The sequence below is a fragment of the Cinclus cinclus genome, chromosome 2 (assembly GCF_963662255.1).
Source record: "Cinclus cinclus chromosome 2, bCinCin1.1, whole genome shotgun sequence".
NCBI lineage: Eukaryota > Metazoa > Chordata > Aves > Passeriformes > Cinclidae > Cinclus > Cinclus cinclus.
The window spans coordinates 20,475,612-20,495,023 of NC_085047.1; the positions used below are offsets into that span (position 1 = coordinate 20,475,612).

Consider the following 19,412-nt stretch of genomic DNA (forward strand, 5'->3'; position numbering starts at 1 on the left):
GAGAAATGAGCCCAAGCTGGGGTCACAGAAACTTATGGGGTGAGATGGCAAGGAGGTGCTGAAAGCTCATTTGTGCCCAAGGCAGCCAAATTATCAGAGAAAGTGAATATGGATTAAGTTCAGAGCTTTGCCAAAAGAGATGTTACTTAGTTTTTTTGGAGAGCGGTTTTAGTAGAACATGGTGCAGAAGCCAGACCAGAATGATGCCTACAATGAAACTGAGGGAATGGGTCTTTTGGTGAAGATACTCGAGTTTGCATCAGGAGCCAAGGCAGCCAGCACAATCACTGACTTTGGGGATCTTCAGCAGTCAGCTGGACAAGGATCTGAGCAACCTGCTTTGACTGCGAGGTCAGCCCTGCACTCAGTGGGTTGTGCTGGAGACCTCCAGAGACCACTTGCAACCTGTATCACTCAAAAGGTTGTTGTATTAACTGACTGACAATGGGGGTGGCAGCAGCTGGAGCAAAACGCAGTGTTTTGTGATGTTTTGTTAGATGAGAAAGACAATAGGTGTGAAACTTCTGCAGATTAGGTTTCATGGAAAACTCCCTCATATTAGTAGATGATCCTTAACCTTAAGATCTTATTAATTCCTTCTATACCAAACTACTGAATTTTTTCATAATATTTGAATTCTGTGAGCAAAATTTATTATAACTGCCTTAAAAAATTTATTTACATTGCTTATTAGTGTACTCCTTTTTTCCCCTGTTCTGTTGAATAACATTCACCTCTTAATGAGTGTGTCTTCATAATAAAGCTTTACCCTTTGTATAGTTGAGAGTTTGTATAGAATATACAAAGTTTCAGAGTGGCATACACTTATACATTGGGACATTTCTTCCTTTCATCCAATTTAGCTCTCAGGTACCTGAGATTGATTTGTTTTCCTCATACCTGGATGAGAGAAAAATGGAGAATAGTTGTGCTTAGATAATATTTAGAACTCCTCGAGATATACAGTGGAAAAGTACTGTGTAAGTCCTAAACATTCTACTGTTTTGTTCTTGTGGTTTTTTTGTGTGTGTGTGGGATGGAGAGTACTATGTATATGCATAAATACTTGTATACATATGGCATGTGTTTTCAAACTGGGAACATGCATATCTGGGAAACATGCATATCTGGGAAACCTTTTGGTTTCATATTCTAGTTTCATATTCATATTCTACCCTTGTGAAATGTTTTCTGAAACAGCAGCTTTTATTATTTAACTGTGCTGCAAAAATACGGAAAATGGCTAAGTGATTTTGGACAAAAGCATACATCCTCAGGGAAGATACAGTGGACTCTGCATCAGAGTCTAAAGTAATTGTTCTTCATAGTCCTTAATCCTGCTCTCCATTTTCCAACCCCTTGAAATGCAAGAGCTTCTAAACAAGGCTGGTAGCTTTTATGGTATGATTCTTCAGGTGCACCTAGTCATCTGTGTATACACCTTCTGGACATATATATTTTACGTTCCTCCAAACTTTGGTGCTGCTGTTTCTTTAAGCTCCAACAGTACAACAAAATTTTCCCTTCTGGACTTTAGTTGACTTGGTCCACTAGACTACCATGCACAGCTTGCTTGTCTTGGTGTTCCTGTCTGGTTTGCACACACGCACGCACACAGAGAATCATTCATGTTGAAATGCAGGAAAGACCTATCCAGTTGTCCACTGGGTTCTTTTTCTCCACAGAACTTTACCTCATATGCTAGGGGTTTGTCAGGCTTGTAGCTCATTAAAGGCTCCATGTTTTAAAAATGTGACTGAAGAAGAATCACTACAAAGACAGTAGCATAATTTTATTCTTTGCTGGTAAATCTCTGTTGTAAGAAATGAGACTGTTCAATTTGAAGATCAGTCTTTGTCTCTGAACTACAGCAAGACTGTGGAGGATTAGTTTTTGGCTGGCAACAAGAAAAATTTTTAAAATGCCTAAAGGGTTAACATTGAATGCTAATCTGGTTTTCATATCTAAGTTTTGACTCGTCCTGTCAGGAACTTAACTTCCCAAATATGACAGTGTACAATTGCTGAGGACAGTCTTGTTGCCTTACTGTAAAGTCAAATTCTTGAATGTTAAGATTAAGAACTTTTACTGAGTCATTGAAGAATCTTACATTTTGCACAATCCAAACACTTGCTCTTTCAGTGAGAGAAGCCATTGATGAAGAGCATGAGGCAATATAAAGGCCATAGAGATGAAGGGTTGTCTAGTTTATGTAAAACATGATCATATAATAAATTAATAATTATAACTTTCATTTAAAAATTCTTCAGTTCTGTTTTTCCTGAGCACACAGGCAAGAGAGAGGAAGTGCTTTCTTTCTGCCTTATTTGAAAATATATCCAGAATAGTTTGTAAGACTTGGATCTCACTAATTATTTCTTTGTTCTTGCCATAAGAAGTAGTTTTGTAGTCTTGCTATTTAATAAAAGCAAGGCACATTTTTGGTTAATTGAAAGTCAGGGATTTTGCTTTGAACCTGAAATACTATTTGGAATGCTATATATCTGTCATATAGAAGAGGATATTGCTTCTGGCTAAAAAACCCCAAATAAGTTCATAAATTCATTGGTGAATATTGCCTGTTTTTTTTTTTTTTTTTACTTGTATTGGGGGTAAGCAAAAATCATGTCATTACTTTATGTGTGAAACATTTTATAGAGTTCTATTTGTTCTTAATCCAAATGCAAAGTTTGCATCCTGAGAAATGTAAATTGGAGTAAGAATTTTGAAGTGGAAGAGGTCACTTTGCCATCTCAAGCAGGCTCATGTAGGAAGAGCTGTGTCTTAACTTGGTGAGTGTTTTTTTGGTTGCGGGTTTTTTTGTTGGGTTTTTCTTCCTTTTTTTTTCCTGTTATGGTAAGGTTTTCCACATAAAATACATCCTCAAAAAAAAAAAAAAGAAAAAAGACTTAATCTGAAATCTATTATTATATCCTCTAAGGGCTCTTTAAGCACCTCAGTATTCCCCCTCTTCCCACCATTTTCCAGGCGACTTGACTAAAAGTAGCAGACAATAGTGGTAAATGCTTTACAGTCTTTTTGGTCAGGGGAACAGAGGTAGGGCAGAGGGGGAGGGATAGAGGGATATAGAGGAGGGACAGGGAAGAGAGTTTTAATCCCATGTCTATCCTGTTAAAAAATAAAATTACTCCAATGCTTAGTCTTTTCCTCTGTGCAGCTTTTCACAGTGCAAGCACATTGTCTGATGTAACGTTTTGCCACTCTTCGCATGTGGAGTTGTCTAGCTCTGCCTCTGAAAGAAGAACGTCTCAGATTTTGAAAAGACAGCAGAGATGAAAACTTGCCTTGATCTCAGGGTTTGGTTCCATTGATTATGATTCCAAAGAACAGTTCCTAGTATGTCCTTTTATCTGTGTGCCTGTGCTTGCCTGCATCTGTACCCATTTTTCTTCCTCAGCCTCTGTAGCTGCGAGCAGTAAATCTGGCTGTGTGCTCTGTGTGTACTGCCTTTAATAGAGGTGCAGGACACAGGGTAAGTGCTGCCAGAATGCTTAGGACATGATGTTACACAAGCCAAGCAAAGGAAGAATTATCTATGCATAATCTGAGTTTAGAATAGGCTTGACATTCTCACACCCAGACATTTCAACCTGTTCGTGCGTGAAAGGAAACTGAGACAGTATTCTATCTCCTGGGCTAGCTATACAGGGAACAGGAAATGCTCTTTGATATTTTTTTTCCGTATGATGTGTTCAGTTTTACTGAAGATTCAGAGAAGTCACAGTATAAAGTGACTTCTTTTAAAGGCAGCAAATGACATTCAATTCTTCTTAATTCTTCTGAGAATTGGTATTGAAACAAGCTGTAGCACTTTTAGGTTGCTCTTAAAAAATAAAGCTATTTTTATGGGTTTTATGCCAGCCCTGATATGAGATCTTTGTCATTCTTAATTTTCAAAGCTTTCTGGAAATTATCCTCTGCCTTTGCTTTCTCTGTATGTATTTCTATGTTTTATCCAAATATCTACTTTTCCTCTTATCTTTTTCTTCTGCCATGAAAGGCTGCATGCCTGATGATGTGTTCTGTTCCTTACATACTGTAGTGTGTACCAAGCTTCTCAATCACACTAAAAGGTTCACCTGCTTCCTGTTGGTTATAACATCGTACATCTGCATGTCTCCCTGTATGTTTGCAGTGTAACATCCCTGGCAGTGTAACATCTGAGATCCTGCCACAGTGCTGAAAAATCTGCCAACTGTTTGACCCACCTTGCTGGCTGATTGAGATGAAGACATTACTGTTTGTTAGAAGTAATATTGTTATAACTAACATAACATCAGTTATTTTTTCACAGCTTAGCTCTCAAAATACAATTCCACAAATATGTCTGGGTTTTTTTGGATGCAAAATAAGAAAGCAGAGATTCTTTGATGTAATGTTAAATTATACATACTTCTTAGTACTATGGTAAGAAGTAACCTTACCTTTCACATTCTTGTTCCAGCAAGTTTGTAAACTCATCGCTTTTTTCCATGTATTTGCTGTGCTTCCTCTTCTCTTCCTCTAGTTCATACAGTGTCTGTCTGTGTGCTTTTTCTACCATTAGAAATTGTTCCAGCATTCTTCTGTGAACTTCTTTCTGTTTCTCTACAACTTTATCAAGCTGCAAAAAAAAAAAAAAAGGGAAAAACTCCTGAAGTATTTTGAAACTTTTGCTTTCTTGGGCTTTCATTATTAAAATAATTTTAAGAGCAGCTTAATAATGATAATAATAATAATCCTAGTAACAAGGTCATCTGGTATCCGATTCTGTCAGTCTAATCCAAACAAATTAGAAAAATAAGGTACTGTTTTTCAGGACCCTCAGTCACCTTCCTTTCTTCCTCCTGCCATAAGGGATCCTCAACTTTTTTTAGCTAATTAACAGTTACTGTTCCCAGGGTTGTGTTTTTCTCATTGATCACTGTGGTAGAGAACCAGATGTATTGGCAGAAGAAGCATTATCCAGTGCTTCACACAGTGAATTACTAACTTTTGGTTGAATAGAAATAGCTGCCTCACTTATTGCTGCCTAGGAAATAAGAGCATGGAATTGTTTTTGTAAGGTAGAGGTAGATCAAAAAGCAGTTTTCTGGTTTCACAGTAAATGCATGGTTGTGCCAAGAGTGCAAAACAATTCTGTTTCTTGTGCTTACTCTGAGCATGGCTCTGGGTTTCTAGAATAAGTAAGTGCTGAATTTTTTAATAGTTAAACATATTTCTTTATAATCGTGGCATTTCCTATTATGTTCCTCAGATTGCACATGTTGTTGATGTCTTTGTCTTTCAGGTGGCACCTTTATAACACGGTTTGAGCATAAAATTTCCCTCCCTTCCTCAAGGATTTCTAAAAGACCTCCAAGATCATCAAGTCAAATTTTTGAACAAACACCATCATGCCAACTAAACCATAGCACAAAGTGCTGTGCCTGGTCATTTCTCGAACACACTGAGGAATGGTGACTCCACCACCTCCCTGGGCAGCCCATTCCAGTGCCTGATCACCCTTTCAGTGAAAAATTCTCAATTTTTCTAAATATTACTATATGATGATATTGTAGCATAAGTAATTTATTTTAGCTTTTGGCAATAATTTTTAGTTTTTCTAAACCACAGAGGTATTGGCATAACTGTTCACTAGACTTAGGTTGTTAAAATAACTCCATAAACTTAGAGAAAACTGTGATGTTGCGGATTCTGTTACAATTTCGAGTTCAGTATGTGACAGAGTTGTGCAAGTGGGTACATGAAACCATGAGTGGTTTTCCTCCTTGGGCATTACTGATTTAGTTGAAGTTTCAGGGAGGATCGCTGGAGGCTATCAAAAGATCTGGGAAGAGTCTGTATTTGTGAGCAACTTTTTTCCCTGCTTATTCCCCATCAGAGATGCCTCCCTCATTAGGTCAACATAGGAATCCTCATGTCCTTTTAGGAAAAGGGAAATTTTGAGCTGACAGCCCAGTGCCTCCTTTTAACTGCAGTCTATTCTAGTAGGTCAGTCTGATTGTAGTGTTTCACTCTATTAATAAGAAGTAATTCACAAATGGGTACTGTGTGAAGCAAAGCTGGTTCTGGTTCTCTGATGTTTCCCCCACAAGGAATTATATGTGCCACAAGAAAGAGTGGGGTTTCAGATTCTTAGGGCCACTGCTTGTTTTGGACAATTTAATTCCAGGGAGTATGATTAATTATCTTTTCGTCATGTTTATTCACAGTTTGGCCAATAGAAATGGTGACAGAGAGAGCCAGAATTCCTAAACATGAGTTTCTTCAGTGGGTGAGGATATCATCAGTTTCTGCTTAGTTTTCCAAGTCTTTCCCTGCTTATCTCAGCTTCTTTTAAAGCTGTATGTATTCTCTTATGTTCCTCCTAAATTATTCTTAACCTTTTGTTGACGCTGCTATGAATGAAGAAAAAGGAGCTATTGACAAGGCTTTGAAGATGGTTTGAGTCCAAAATATTCCTACAAAAATGTGAACTGTTTTTTTTTTAAAGTTTCCTGCACTTTCTACTTATGGCATTAGAGAGTCTTTTCTGTTGTAACATAGCTGAGCTTGTTTCATGCATGATCAAGCAATATGATGAAACCATTGATTATTTGTTTTGTTGCTATTTTGTGGTGCTCTTACAGCAGATCTTTAGGGGTTTTTTATGTTGTTCACTGATAATTTGTATGCTTTACCCTAGCAAGGTGACTGCTTTCTGGAATCATGATCCTGAAGCAGGGCTTCCCTTGGAGACACATTTCTTACCTAAACCCTTGCACATGCAATCTCTCTTAGTAAGCAAGAGTTGCCTTATACAGGAATCTTTTGGCTGTGCTTTCTATGTCTTTCAAAGCATTTGAAAACTGGATTGCCTTAAAAGGTCAGGTTGAGGAAAGCTGTCCATTTTAACTTCTTCATACACCCCCTTATTTTCCCAGAAATGAAAATTTTAAGAATTGAAATCTTTTGTTTAGCTTCTAACTTACCAGAAAGATGTTCTATCAATCTTCCCCCTGCCCCACCACCCAAAATTTCAGAGGGGTTTTTGGAACAGGTATTAGAGATGCATGAAGTGCCATTGCTTACATTTCTAATCCCTGTCTTTTTAAAGATTATGCTATCAGGTGAGTATACACTCTTGTAGGAAAGCAGTCAGGCTCCTGATTTTTGACAAAGTTTTGATGCTGTGCTGCTTGCAGCTATGTCTCTGTTTTGCTTAAATTGATACGAACTGGGCATCAGCTTTCCACCAGTACCTGCTGGTCTCAGCCCTCAGTGTGAGGTCTGGCAGGCTGCATGGGTGGGGTGAAGAAAGTAATGGCATTTTTGTGGATTGGACCCCCACTTTGAAGGTATATGTAAAAATCTGAGGGGATATGTAAATTGCTGTCATAAGAAAGCACTGACATTTCTGGCTACAAGCTGATCATAAATTAGATAATCCTGTTTCCAAACATGTAAATGCTTGATTGAGATGAGGGTTATTCATCAGCCAGGCAACATTAACCAGGTATAAAATAGTCCTGCTTCTTGCACTGTTTGGTGTAAAGGAAAAGCCTGCCAGGAGGGTTTTATATGTTCTGTATGTTTTGTTTGCTCTAGAGTACTTGTTGAATGGCTACAAGATGTTAATTCAAGCAGTAATCTAAGTGGCATATATGCAAAAATAAAAGTTGTTAATTCCAGGGTTTTGTTTTGCAGCTCTCCGTACTTCACAGTAGCATATTTGTCATTGTTGAGATTACAACAGTTTGGATTACAAGATGGTATTCGGGATAGGTGAAGTATATATTCAAGGCAGGGAGTTGGAACAAAGAATTTTTAAATGGGAAAGAATAGTGTCTTGGGGAGACCTGCTCACTTGAAAGAGTAAGAGAAAAGTAAATAAGGTGCTGTATTAAAGTGGTTTGCATGTTGCAGTTTTCTCCTATTGTTGGGACCAGAAGATGCATTTCTGTTTCTTTTAAGCATTCTGTCACATCATTTCTACTATGAGCATTTGGCTGTTGTGGCTGGGAAGAAGGTGGAGAGTGTGAGCTCGGGAGGGAAGGGAAGAAGTGCAGGGACTGTTTCCTGGTACAAGTAGGTCATAAAGGAGAGAACTGGAGAGACAGCAATCCTACATCACAGTTAATGCACACACTTGAGACCTACATGTGACAAAAGTAATGGGAATGGGCATTTGGCCTTGTTGACACCTGTGTATCCCTGTGCACACCATTCTCTCACTGCCTGACCACACAGAGCTGAGCCTGGGATTGGGTTGCTGCACTTTTGTGTGGTTTGTTGAGAAAATGCTGTGTCCCTCTGCAAGATAAGGACACCTCCCTGGAGAGCAGATTTGACTCCTGCATTTTCACTGTGAGTTCTTCTGTCTGACTCCCACATCTAGCAGAGTAGAGAGAGAAGTCATGTGAACCCCTGCTGGTGTGAGATCCTCACACAGAAGTGTCTCCAACAACCCCAGATTCTTCAGATTGCTCTGGCCAAATGCTAGATCTGCCCATACAGAAATATCCATTTATATGCATTGACACAAGTTTATTCAGCCTACATAGTTCTTAGCTAAAAAACATAGAGCATTAATAAGCAGCAGTATAAATGAGGTCTGTTGAAAATTTAAGTGATAAAATCTTAATTAAGTGATTTGTTGTTTTGTTCTTGCTAACCATATGGGCATTTTGTTAGAATTAATATTTGAACATGCTGTAAAATACAATGGAAAATCAGAGGCATAGCCTTACATAACTGTGAATAGTTAAGCAAGCTAAAAATTCATATGAATTTAACAGTTTAACTACATTTTGCCACTAACTCTTGACTGAAGTCAAATTAGGATGGTGTATCTGATATCCATTACATCAGAACTGAACTCTTCATCTTTCTGTTTTTAGATTGTTTTCTGTTTGGTGACATGCTAGAAGAAGATCAGGGTAGTTACTTTTTTTATTCTAAATTCAGTGTAATATTATTCCTGATAATAATATCCTCTCAGTCATTGTTTATAAATGTATAATCCTGAGTTTAGGATTACCAGAGATTATAGGAGCACTTCTTCCCTTGCCTTTTCTAACCTTAGCCGAGCCAAATTTCCACCCAGATACGCTGGTGGTCTTCTCCTGAATGCCACCTTGTCAGCGCTGTTGTTCAGTGTCTTCCTGTGACTGACTTATTGGTGCCCTACAGCTGTGGTCCTTGGGAAGTTTTGACCAACACTTACCAGATGTTGTGAGGACACAGTCAGACTTTGTTAAAATACTGATGAGGGTGCATTTTTCCCCAAGGTGATTGGCAATGGGATTTCAAAAGTTGATCCAATTTTTAATTATCCTTGATGGATGCAAAATGCAGGCTTTCCTCTCATTTCACATCTTTTAGAGGAACTCTCAAAATGGTAGGAAGTTCATCCTATTTTGAACAGTGAGGCACATGATTTTTTTTTAAACTTTGGCTGTATTACTGGGAGAGTTAGAAACCAGAATCTGCTTTCTGATGGAGAAGAGAGGAGAGGGAGAGGAGAGGGAGAGGAGAGGAGACCACAAATTCTGCAGTGTCTTTGTCTTTATCTCCATTTCCCTATGTCGCCATCTGATTTTTTTGATTCCTTTAAAAAAAGATTGTTTATTTTTTAATCAGGAGAAATTATTCTTATATTATTATTTTGCATTTACTTAAATGTTGAATACTCTTCATTGTCTATTCAAGACAAGTGACAATTGATCTGAAAAGAGATTTTTTTCACATAAATTGACTACTCCTAAATTTGTAAATCACACAGAAATGGAAAACCTTTCCAGGCTTTTGAGTCAGAAACAAAACCAAAATAAAAGTTTATTTTCTTTTATGGCCCTCAAATGTGAATGCTAACAGTAATCTTCTCTGACATTTTTTAGGTTGCAGAAAAAAACAGCTGTAGAGCAAGTTTGATTGAAAAAACCTGTTTTCAAAAAAAATAAAATTAGTATCTTCTCATGGCCAAAGAAAAAATGGTTTTGATCTGTCACACTTCTCATAGGTTTTGCAGAGGAAGATGTATTAATACTGCTTTCTAATTTGTTGCATTTCTTCACCTATGAATCCTGTTCCCAATGAGTCAAGCTATCCAGTCACCAAATTTTCCCACTACATTATTAATCAAATTTGCCAAGAAATTTATGTTTAGAATAGGTAAGAGAATTGTGAGAGAATGGTAAATGACTGGAAATCTTAAAGTTGCATTCTGAAATTAATTGTAATTTGACTTGAGTTTTGGGAAGATTCTCTGTGTTCAGAACTACCAGGCAAAACTCCGAAGGGTGAGATGCACATGCAGATACAAAGGTACATTGTCCTAGTAGCAAAGGGGGGAATTTAAATGCTGTTCCTGGACTTTGTGGCTGGTTCCATCTCTCATCTAGTCTTTAGATGTGTTTTAAAGGTACAGAAAAAAGAGAATCTCCATTCCCCCCCCCCCCCCCCCAAAACCAAAAAAAAGGCCAACAAAGCAGATTTCTGACTTAAGGGGATTTTGAAACTGAAATTGTGGAATGCCTACCTATTACAGCATCCTTTGGTTTACCAAGACCAAGAAGTGGCAGTGGTCCTTCTACCCTTTCAATTGCTCTCAGGATGTTTACCTTTGCCCTTTGAAATTGCCAAATCCAGCATTGCTAGAAATTATTTTTCTTCCCTTAAGTGTAAGAAGAAAAAAGTGTGTATAAACTTACATGAAGTAACAGACGGAGCTTATGTTTTCAAACTGTTTTGGACTTCTCCTCAAATAATTTCCATTTGTGCTCAAAGTTTCTGTGACATAATATCACAGTAGTCTAAAATAAATTAAGCTTCAGGGATTAACTTTATCTGTTTTGGATTATATTCAGAGATTTTAACCTTTGAGTTTCTGAAATGAGACTTGACCTTTTGCCTGACGTAACTTTGTCTGGAATGATCTCTGTGTCCTTAGGTACATTTCTGTTCAAAAAACTTGGAAAACACTTGGTAAGAGAATTTTATTCATAATTTCTGCTTTTATTTTGTGATGTTTATCTATACTGAGCAGTATGTTAAAAAACATTTATCTGAATTGGAAACAAGTACCTGGGATAAAAAAATCACAATCTGATATGAAGGTGTTTTAATATCCAGTGATTTGCATGGCAGGGCAGAAATTAGTCAGAGAACATTGCTCAGAAAGTATGGTAGCTGCTGCTGCAGTGTAATTAAACTAAAAGTTACTTAGGTATGATGTCAGAATAGTAGATTTCTGCCTGGATGAAGTTTCTAATGCCAGCTCATTATAGTAACTCTGCAGACCAAGCAGGTATCCTTTTGACTGCTCCCAAATTAATGGGAGCAGGGTTGTGCAGAGCTGTGTCATTGCTGCTGGATGGGCACCTGCAGCCACTGATAGATGGGCTTCCATGAGATAAGTGGGGACTGGCAAGACTTCTGCTTGTATGGGCTGGGAATGTAGATAATAGAAAGAGGGAAGAAAAAAAAAGATTGTTTGAATGAGACAAAATCATGTCGATGTGTAAAGCTCCCAGTCTGCAGTGGAAGTGAGGATCATTAGATTCAGGTCCCTCCCAGCTGGACCCTAGGCTTTGTTCTGCTCCCATTTAAACTCACGTTCCATTCCAGATTTAGAGCTCATTTGTCTCCTTCCCCAGCAGTGGGTGAGAGATTTTCTGTTGAATTTGGTGGCAACTATGGTTAAATATCAATTACTTGTTCTTACCTCTCCTATAGGCTTTTCATAGATATCTTCTTGCCATTGCTCAGTCTTTGTTTGAATAGCATCTCGCTGGAGTGCCTGTAATACCTTCTTCGGAGTAACAAAGCCATACTGTGCTTCAAGCAAAGCTAAGTCAATTTTTTCAGCCTTAAGTACTCCTATGACTTCATCTTGAGCCTGCAGAAACACAAAGTAAGGCTTTATCTTGTTAAACTGTATATATATATGCATTTACAGGTTAGCTCTCTACTTTTGATTTTCAGAAAATTGAAAAACTTCTAAAATAACACTGAGATTGTAAAGTGCTCCAAAACAGTAATGTGAAGACGGTTGAAAAGCATGAGGGAAGTATTGGTTCTTTGTATTTTATTAGTTCAATATAAACTCCAAGATCTTCAGACCCTTCATCAAAGCTTAAGTACTTATTTAATGATTAGATCATTTTGCTGTTTCTGGATCAGTGTGTAGCATTCATAAGACAGGGTTTCAAGGCAAAGTTTGGCTTATGGTATTAGAAATTGAATTGTTAGTGCAGTATGGTGGGATGTTTCTTGAATCCTGAAAGTCATTCTGTTTATTTTGGGCGTAGATGGCTTCTGTAGTTAAAACCCACTACAGATGGGTCCCTCTCAGATTATTTTCCCCACTCCACATCCTCTGGTGGTGAAGGTTGCCCCCTGCCTCCATTGCAGTGATGCAAACTACATGAACTATCTCAAACATCCATTGTCTGCAATTATCTCAGTTAAAAACAAATATGTCCTAATCCTAGAAGGATAGAGTAGGAAGGAAGGAAATCAAAGAGAAGGATATACCAGGGGAGGGCAACACTTTTAGTCTGACTCCTTTTGGCTGGAAGACTTCTGTATCCCCATTTATGACTGTCTAAACAAATGTGTTAAAATATTAAATAGTCTATTTCTAATCCTTAGCATTGCAGAAAAAAATAGAAGAGTGATCTTTGTACACCTTGAATCTTCTGGAATTTCAGAAGGAATGACATCTAAATTAGGAACTTAGTTATGGTTTGACTGACAACTGTCTTCAGTGATTTGACTTGGCATTACATGAGGTTGAAAATAAGGGATAAAAGATGACTTCTTTTTCATTTGTAGTGCTGCTTCCTTTTAAATTTCAGATGTGATTTTAAATGTTCATGTCAGGCTCATTGTTTTCCAGATTCTCATTTCCCTTTTCCAGCTTTAAACCTTATTTGAAGTGTGTGTGTATATTTATATTTTTATATTCATGTGATCCACTGTGTAATGAAGAGTGTGTGTATAATGTAAATAAATATATAAAAATGTGTGACATCTGAACTTTAACCTAAATTAAGAAAGGCCAAGTGGGCAGAAGAGAAATGCTTTCCAAACCTGGAAATTGTTCTGTTTGCATAATGAAACAATCTGTAGAAGTTTGCCTTGGATCTACCCTCAAAGATTGGTGCAGCTATTAAATATTCATATCACATGTGTGTTCTGTTAAGCATGTCTATATTATTATATAAACATACACACATATGTTAAGAATAGAACTACCCAGGTACTGTCTGAGTAATAAACTCTGACACCGTGTTCTACACCGATTTAGGCCACTTTGGCCAGCTTACTTTTTTCTCTGCCTGTGAGTAGTTTTAAAGCCACTTCTGTGCAATAAGCCTGCCACAGAAATATTTTCCCTGCTCACTGGAAATCCGGTTCCCGCTTCCTGAAATTACATTTGACCAGGTTAGGCATCATTTACCACTTGACAGATGGTTTCTTTTCTAGGTAGAAAAATGCTCACTCTTAAAATCCAGTAATTTGTGGACTAAGTGGCATGTAACACTTTTGCTTTTTATTATGGGAAATAAAATGGCTAATTTGATTTTTATAGCAAAAAGTTTTAGAAATACTGTTAAATGAGTTAGTTTTTGTGAAGTGGCACATACTGTTTCATAGGCAGTAAAGCTCTTGACTTCATAGGAGTGGGAGGATAAGACATAAGTAAAATATCTTAAAGATCTGTGATATGTTCTCTATATCAGCCATACAATGACAAATACTTTGTATTCAATATACTTAGAATGGGGCAGCACAACTTGAAAGTTTTATGAGCTGTCTGCTTTGAGAGTTACTTGTGATATAAAGATCATATTTCCTGTCTGATAGCTATAATAGCTATAATGTTGGGGTGTTTTGTATGCTGCAGTTCATATTTGTTCTGTATCAGACTGTGTAAGGTGTTTACTTAATGTAAAAGCAGCATGTGTTTGTGGTGTAAGGGGGAATGGGGGTGGAGGGTGGAGTGTCTTTTAATTCGGAATATAAAGTAGGATAATACATTACCTGTAATTCACCCTCGAGGACACTGAGAAGAAATAGTAAGTCATCATGAGAGAGATCCTCCCTTTTCTTGACAGAACTTTTTTGTTTTTTCTCTGCCTTTGGACTTCTCAGGATGGTACTGGCTTGGGCTACATCATCCTTCTCTTTCTGCTGTGTTTGTGTGTTTCCTTTCCCACTGTAACCAACCGCTTCTTTGTGGTGGTCTTTCGCCCTTGGCTGGCTCAGCTTTGGTCTGGTTGGGCTTTCGGTGCTGTTACTTCTGGAATGCATGGTTTATATCTCTGAAGCTGAAGGAAACTGGGGAGAAAAATAATTGTTTTAGGTAACAGAGACTATAAAACTATTACTGTAATTGATGGTGGGTGTTATTCCCTCCAGAATGGTAATTCTCCTGTCTGCACAAGGCTGTCTGTCATTTGACAAAAGCTGACAGCCTTATGTACACCAACAGTACTGGGCTGTGATCCTGGATGTCCGTAGTGAAGTGAGTCTTTACTGGTCTTATGCCATTGTATACAATTCCCTCCTTGATACTTCAAAGATGTCATCTTTAGAAGCAGCACTGGGTGCATTACTGCAAACCATGTTTCCTATTCTGTTGCAAGGCCTACCTCACCTTTCAGGTAAATACTTTCTATGATGCGGCAAATTCAGGTTCAGAAGCTTTTCACGAGGAAGATCTTTCTGTTCCACTTTAATAGTTACCCAGCCCACACTGTGTTCTGTTTTCCTTTGTCTTTCCAAGAGAGAGCACAAAAGCAGTCCTCTACTACTATAAGCTATGCAGGCTGCATTATCCATATTTGGCAAAATGTAGGGACTAACAAATGAATCCAGACTGCAAAAAGTGAGCAGCACTGTAAATGCTCCCTCCCTAACACCACCACCACCACCACCAAAACCAAATTACCTTGCAGATCATGACTTTTCCACTCTTAAAACCATGCAGGATAAAACCTTGCAAACTTCTCTAGTGCTTGTATCCAGCACTCTAGAGGTGTTAGTACCTGGTGAAAGGAAGACTTATCTTAACTAGGCCCCTTTGAAGTGCCACTGTTAAGGGAACATACTCTAATGCCTTTCAGATAAATGACTAACACTGTGTAAATATTGATTAACCTCAGGCACTTGTGTTTGGTTATCACCACTCAGATTAAGGAATGAATGGATTATAGTCCACCTCTGCTGGAATATTGTGGTCACAGATGCCGTCTACCAAACAATAACCTGATTGTGTGGTTCAAAGGTGAAATTCAACATGTTCCAAATACAGCACAATTTTTCTTATTAAACTGCCAAGCTAATTGCTGGAACGCCCAGAAAATCGATATGGTCTATGATAGGTACTAGATGATTTCTTGGCTGCTTTTTTGCCTCAATTCTGGCTGATAAAATTCCTCCCCTGCTCCCTTCCCTTCCGGATTCTGACTCTAAATCTTCAACTCTGTGACTGCACTCCTTAACTGTGGTAACTTCCAAATGAATGCTAGGAACACTTCCTTTTGTTGTTTTTTTCTGCAAGAACGGAGGAGGCAGAAGTATCTTTTGGTTTATAATGGATGATGACTGAGAGTGGGGTGAATTGATAAAAAACATTACAAAATAAGAAAGTGACATTTTCTATAATGTTGAAGTCTCTTCTAGTCTGATTTGAAGCACTCATTAATAAGAAAATCTTGTTTCTCCAGGTCTCAGAAAACTAAGATGTGTCAGATTGGCATGGCAGTGTGCACTGGAAACTGTTTTATGAAACATCAATAGTGTCAGGTTAGGATGGGAGCTTATTACAGTGTATGTAGGAAACCAAGAGTTGTTCATAGCAGGCTGGCAGCAATGTTAGCTGGTTAGGATTAGTTTTATTTAGTGTTCATCCTGGCCTTTCAGTCAAATGCAGATTCTCTTTATTCGCTGTGGTGTATTTATTAGGATACTCCCCTTTTACCCCTTGCTTACAGATTATTATTACTTGGTAAGAAGGCTGTTGGTTTCCTTTGAGTGTACGATGCTGGATGCCTGCTTGGCTTTTGTGTGCAGTTAAAGGCTTATGCTTTTAAGTTCAAATGCAGGAGTTGTGAGCTAAATCAAGTAACTTGAATGTCTGAGGCTGTCTGTGGACTTTGGCACCACAAGTGCAGGACACTATGAAATGCATAAATAGTCCAAAAATTCCCCTTCATGCATGCAAGTTGCAGCAGTGGTATAAACTAGACATCAAGCTACTATCAAACTTCTTCACAACAAATGTCAATATGGTATATCTTATGAAAGGAAAGGGAAACCAGTGTATGAGGAAGAGCTTCTTACCTTTTCAGGCTTTTGGAACTGAGTGCACCTGGAAATCCTGAACTCGGATAAACAGTCCAAGGACATCCTCCCCTGCATTTTCTCTTGCACTGTATGTATGCTGTTGGCTTCAAGGCAACATGCCACCCAGTTTTCACAGCTGCTCAGTTAACTGTGACTCCCTTTTAGGTTTGTCATGCATACTTCCTAATCAAGTAGATCAGTCATTATTGCATTGCAAAAGGCACTTAGTCCCTGGCAAGGCCAGCTGACAGACAGGCTGTGCTCCTATGGAGAATGGCATCTTTTCAATCTCCCAGGATGGAGTTTTTCCTTTCCTTGGTGAGAGTTCGTACATACAGTTTACCTGTATTTTGTTCTGACATTCCTGAATGCCAGTATGTATTATTGAATCTGCATATGCAGATATTTTTCCAATTAAGGAATTAATCTGAGTTATTAGAGGTTGAAGTGAAATACTAGGTATACTTCAAGCACTTTTTTAATGGTACTTGAATATAGCTGACAAGAGTCACAAGCACTCTGGAATTAGTAGCCTGCTTTATTAACATATTCTTTCTCAGTTGATTTATTTAAACTTTCTTACTACCTGTACACTGATAGTCATTATTATTTATATTGTTGTCTGTCTACAGAAGGCTGTTAGGGCTAATGTGGTTGTCAGAGGAAGAAGGTATGAGTAACAGAAGAGCAATTTAAAAATTAAAATGTACCTTTAACTGCAGGTGTAGCAAGGAAAGTATGGAACGTCAGAAATAGACAAAACCAAACATCCCATCCACCAACCCTGAAACTCCTCACCACCTTTAAATTGTCAGATTCCTTAGATGTGCCACCACCTAAGGGATTCACCTTCAAAACACACCTGATATTTTGGGCGGAACATTAGCTACTCATACCCTTGCACCATGGCACGAAAGAAAAAGCTCCCATTCTGTTCCAAAGGGTGCTGGTTTTCTGCAATGTTAGACCCTGGAATGACCATAGTGAGACATTTAAGATAGAAGTAGCATAGCTAAAAATTTTTCACCAGTGTGTTTTGGTACATTGGGTTATTTTTTGTTTTGAGCAACTCTTTCCTTGTTCTTGAAGGGTTGATGAAGAGCAATGTTATATTTTGTTGGCTTTTTTTCCACAAGGTAAAAATTTTAATAGACCTGTAAAATTTACCATGTTGTTCTTGACATCCAAAACACTGAGCCCAGGTTCTCGAGATTAGACTAATGAGCGTAAAATTTGCCTTTTTGCATATCTGTCTCAACCAACACTAACATTCTATAATGATGGCATCTGTGTACAAGAAAGTTGTCTTGCAGAAAAGAGGTACAAAAAAGTGTTTCTTCTTGTAACAGTTTGTAATTCACAGAGGCTCTGGGATTTCTCCTCGAAAGCTGACTCTTGTGAATTGTGGCAAACTTTTGTATAGAAGTTAATTTAAGCCCTTTTTCTCTGTGCCATCAGGAAGAATGACAGTGTAAGATGCCTTAGAAAACAGTAAACAACAATTGCTAAAAATGAATTGTGTGTCTGTGCCTTGCACTTGTGATCTTTCAGCTGTTTTGGCTCACTTACTAAACAAGAAGGATTGTAGATATGTAACCAGAAGGAGCGAGGATACTTGCCAGCATTCTCATATGATGCATTATGTACCATTGCTTGCATCAAAATTAAAAGAAGACTGAAAAGGGTCATCCAGATCATGAAGTCACATGTCTTGAAATGACAGACCACTATGCTGTGGGTACCTAACAGAGATGAATTTTCTGTAATTGTGCTAATGGAATAACACAAGACCTGTGTTCTGTCCTATTGTGCTTTCCTTCACATTATGAGGTGGCTGTTCTACAGAAAATTTTGCACTGGTATCTTGCTTGAAGTGACAATGTAATGGTTCCCAAGCTCATCAGATTTGTGCAGTTTGGTAGGCTGGATCCTGATTCTAAGAGGAATGAGATTAGGTTACACTGAAACATTCTGGTAAATCAAATAATTGCAAGTTAGAGACCCAGCAAAGTTTGCATCTATTCTTAGTGTTCATGTTCTTGTTCTTTTTACAGTTTATTTTCTGTTCTGTTTTTTTGAAGACCTTGCTCATCTGTGAACTGAATGCTATCCTTCTGCATATAAAGGAGGTATTTTCTTTTCTTGGTGATGAACAAGCAATCTGAAGTGTTGAAATAATACTTTCCCTAAGAGCCAGGTGAATAAAGGACTAAATGTTTCTATGACATTAACTTGGTCTCCACCCTCTCTATCATATTCTGAAGGAGATTAAACTGCATTTGTCTCTTTGGCAGCAGTGAATGAGCAGGTGGTTCCAAAATCCCTGCACTTCTGTGGGACAGATTGATCCTTCAGAGATGGCTTCATCTTAGAGTCTTAAGAGATATTTTGGCATTTATTTTCACCTTTAGTGTTTCCCTTTTTAGTCAGTGATTGATTTATGAGCTAACAGAATCCCTCATAGGACTATGTATTCCATTAATCCCAGGGTAAGGACCCTGAATTGTTAAGAACTTGCTGCTTCCTCCAAAAATCTGTGACTAAGCAAGGAATTGTATTGCTCTGGTTTTTTGCACCCCTTAAAGGGCAGTGTTTTTGATTTGCTGAAATAGATAGCACTCCTACCAACAGACTGACTTTGAAAAGGAGTTGAGATCTGATTGCTTGGCATACCAATGTAAGGGGAGAGTGCAAGGCACATGCTGTCTTTGGAAAGAGGTCTGCAATCCTCTGCCCATCACTATAAGTGTGGATTGGTGGCAAGAAGAAAAGGGGTCCCACGAAGGTGTCTCTTGTTCTTCTTTTGCAGTCCTGGTGTAACCTTTAGACCAGCAAATGCACTACTAAACTGGTGTAGAACATGAAAAAGTCTTTTTAATAATTAGAATCCCAAGATATGGCCATTTCACAGCATCACTGAGCCTTTCCTGGAACTGGTGCCTTCTGACAGAATGTGCTTAGGACTTTTATTCTTCCCCTAAGTGGAAATATGTTGCTTTGTGGTAGATTTGCCCCACTTCCGAAGAAAACAATCCTTACTTAGCAGGTTCTTCACTCAGGGAATGTGGGATAAG

General features: G+C 38.2%; 2 protein-coding genes across 2 annotated transcripts in view; one reads left to right on the forward strand and one right to left on the reverse strand.

The window, feature by feature from the left end:
* FILIP1L (filamin A interacting protein 1 like) overlaps nucleotides 1-14,301 on the reverse strand; it is a 61,559-nt gene extending 47,258 nt beyond the window's left edge. Inside the window, exons 1-3 of the mRNA XM_062512313.1 lie at nucleotides 14,032-14,301; nucleotides 11,708-11,881; nucleotides 4,446-4,624 (exon numbers count right to left, since the gene is read on the reverse strand). Coding sequence (XP_062368297.1) covers nucleotides 4,446-4,624; nucleotides 11,708-11,881; nucleotides 14,032-14,301 — 623 coding nt within the window. The remainder of the gene's footprint in view (nucleotides 1-4,445; nucleotides 4,625-11,707; nucleotides 11,882-14,031) is intronic.
* The window catches only part of CMSS1 (cms1 ribosomal small subunit homolog), a 226,152-nt gene that overhangs the window by 65,844 nt on the left and 140,896 nt on the right, over nucleotides 1-19,412 (forward strand). The window lies entirely within an intron of this gene.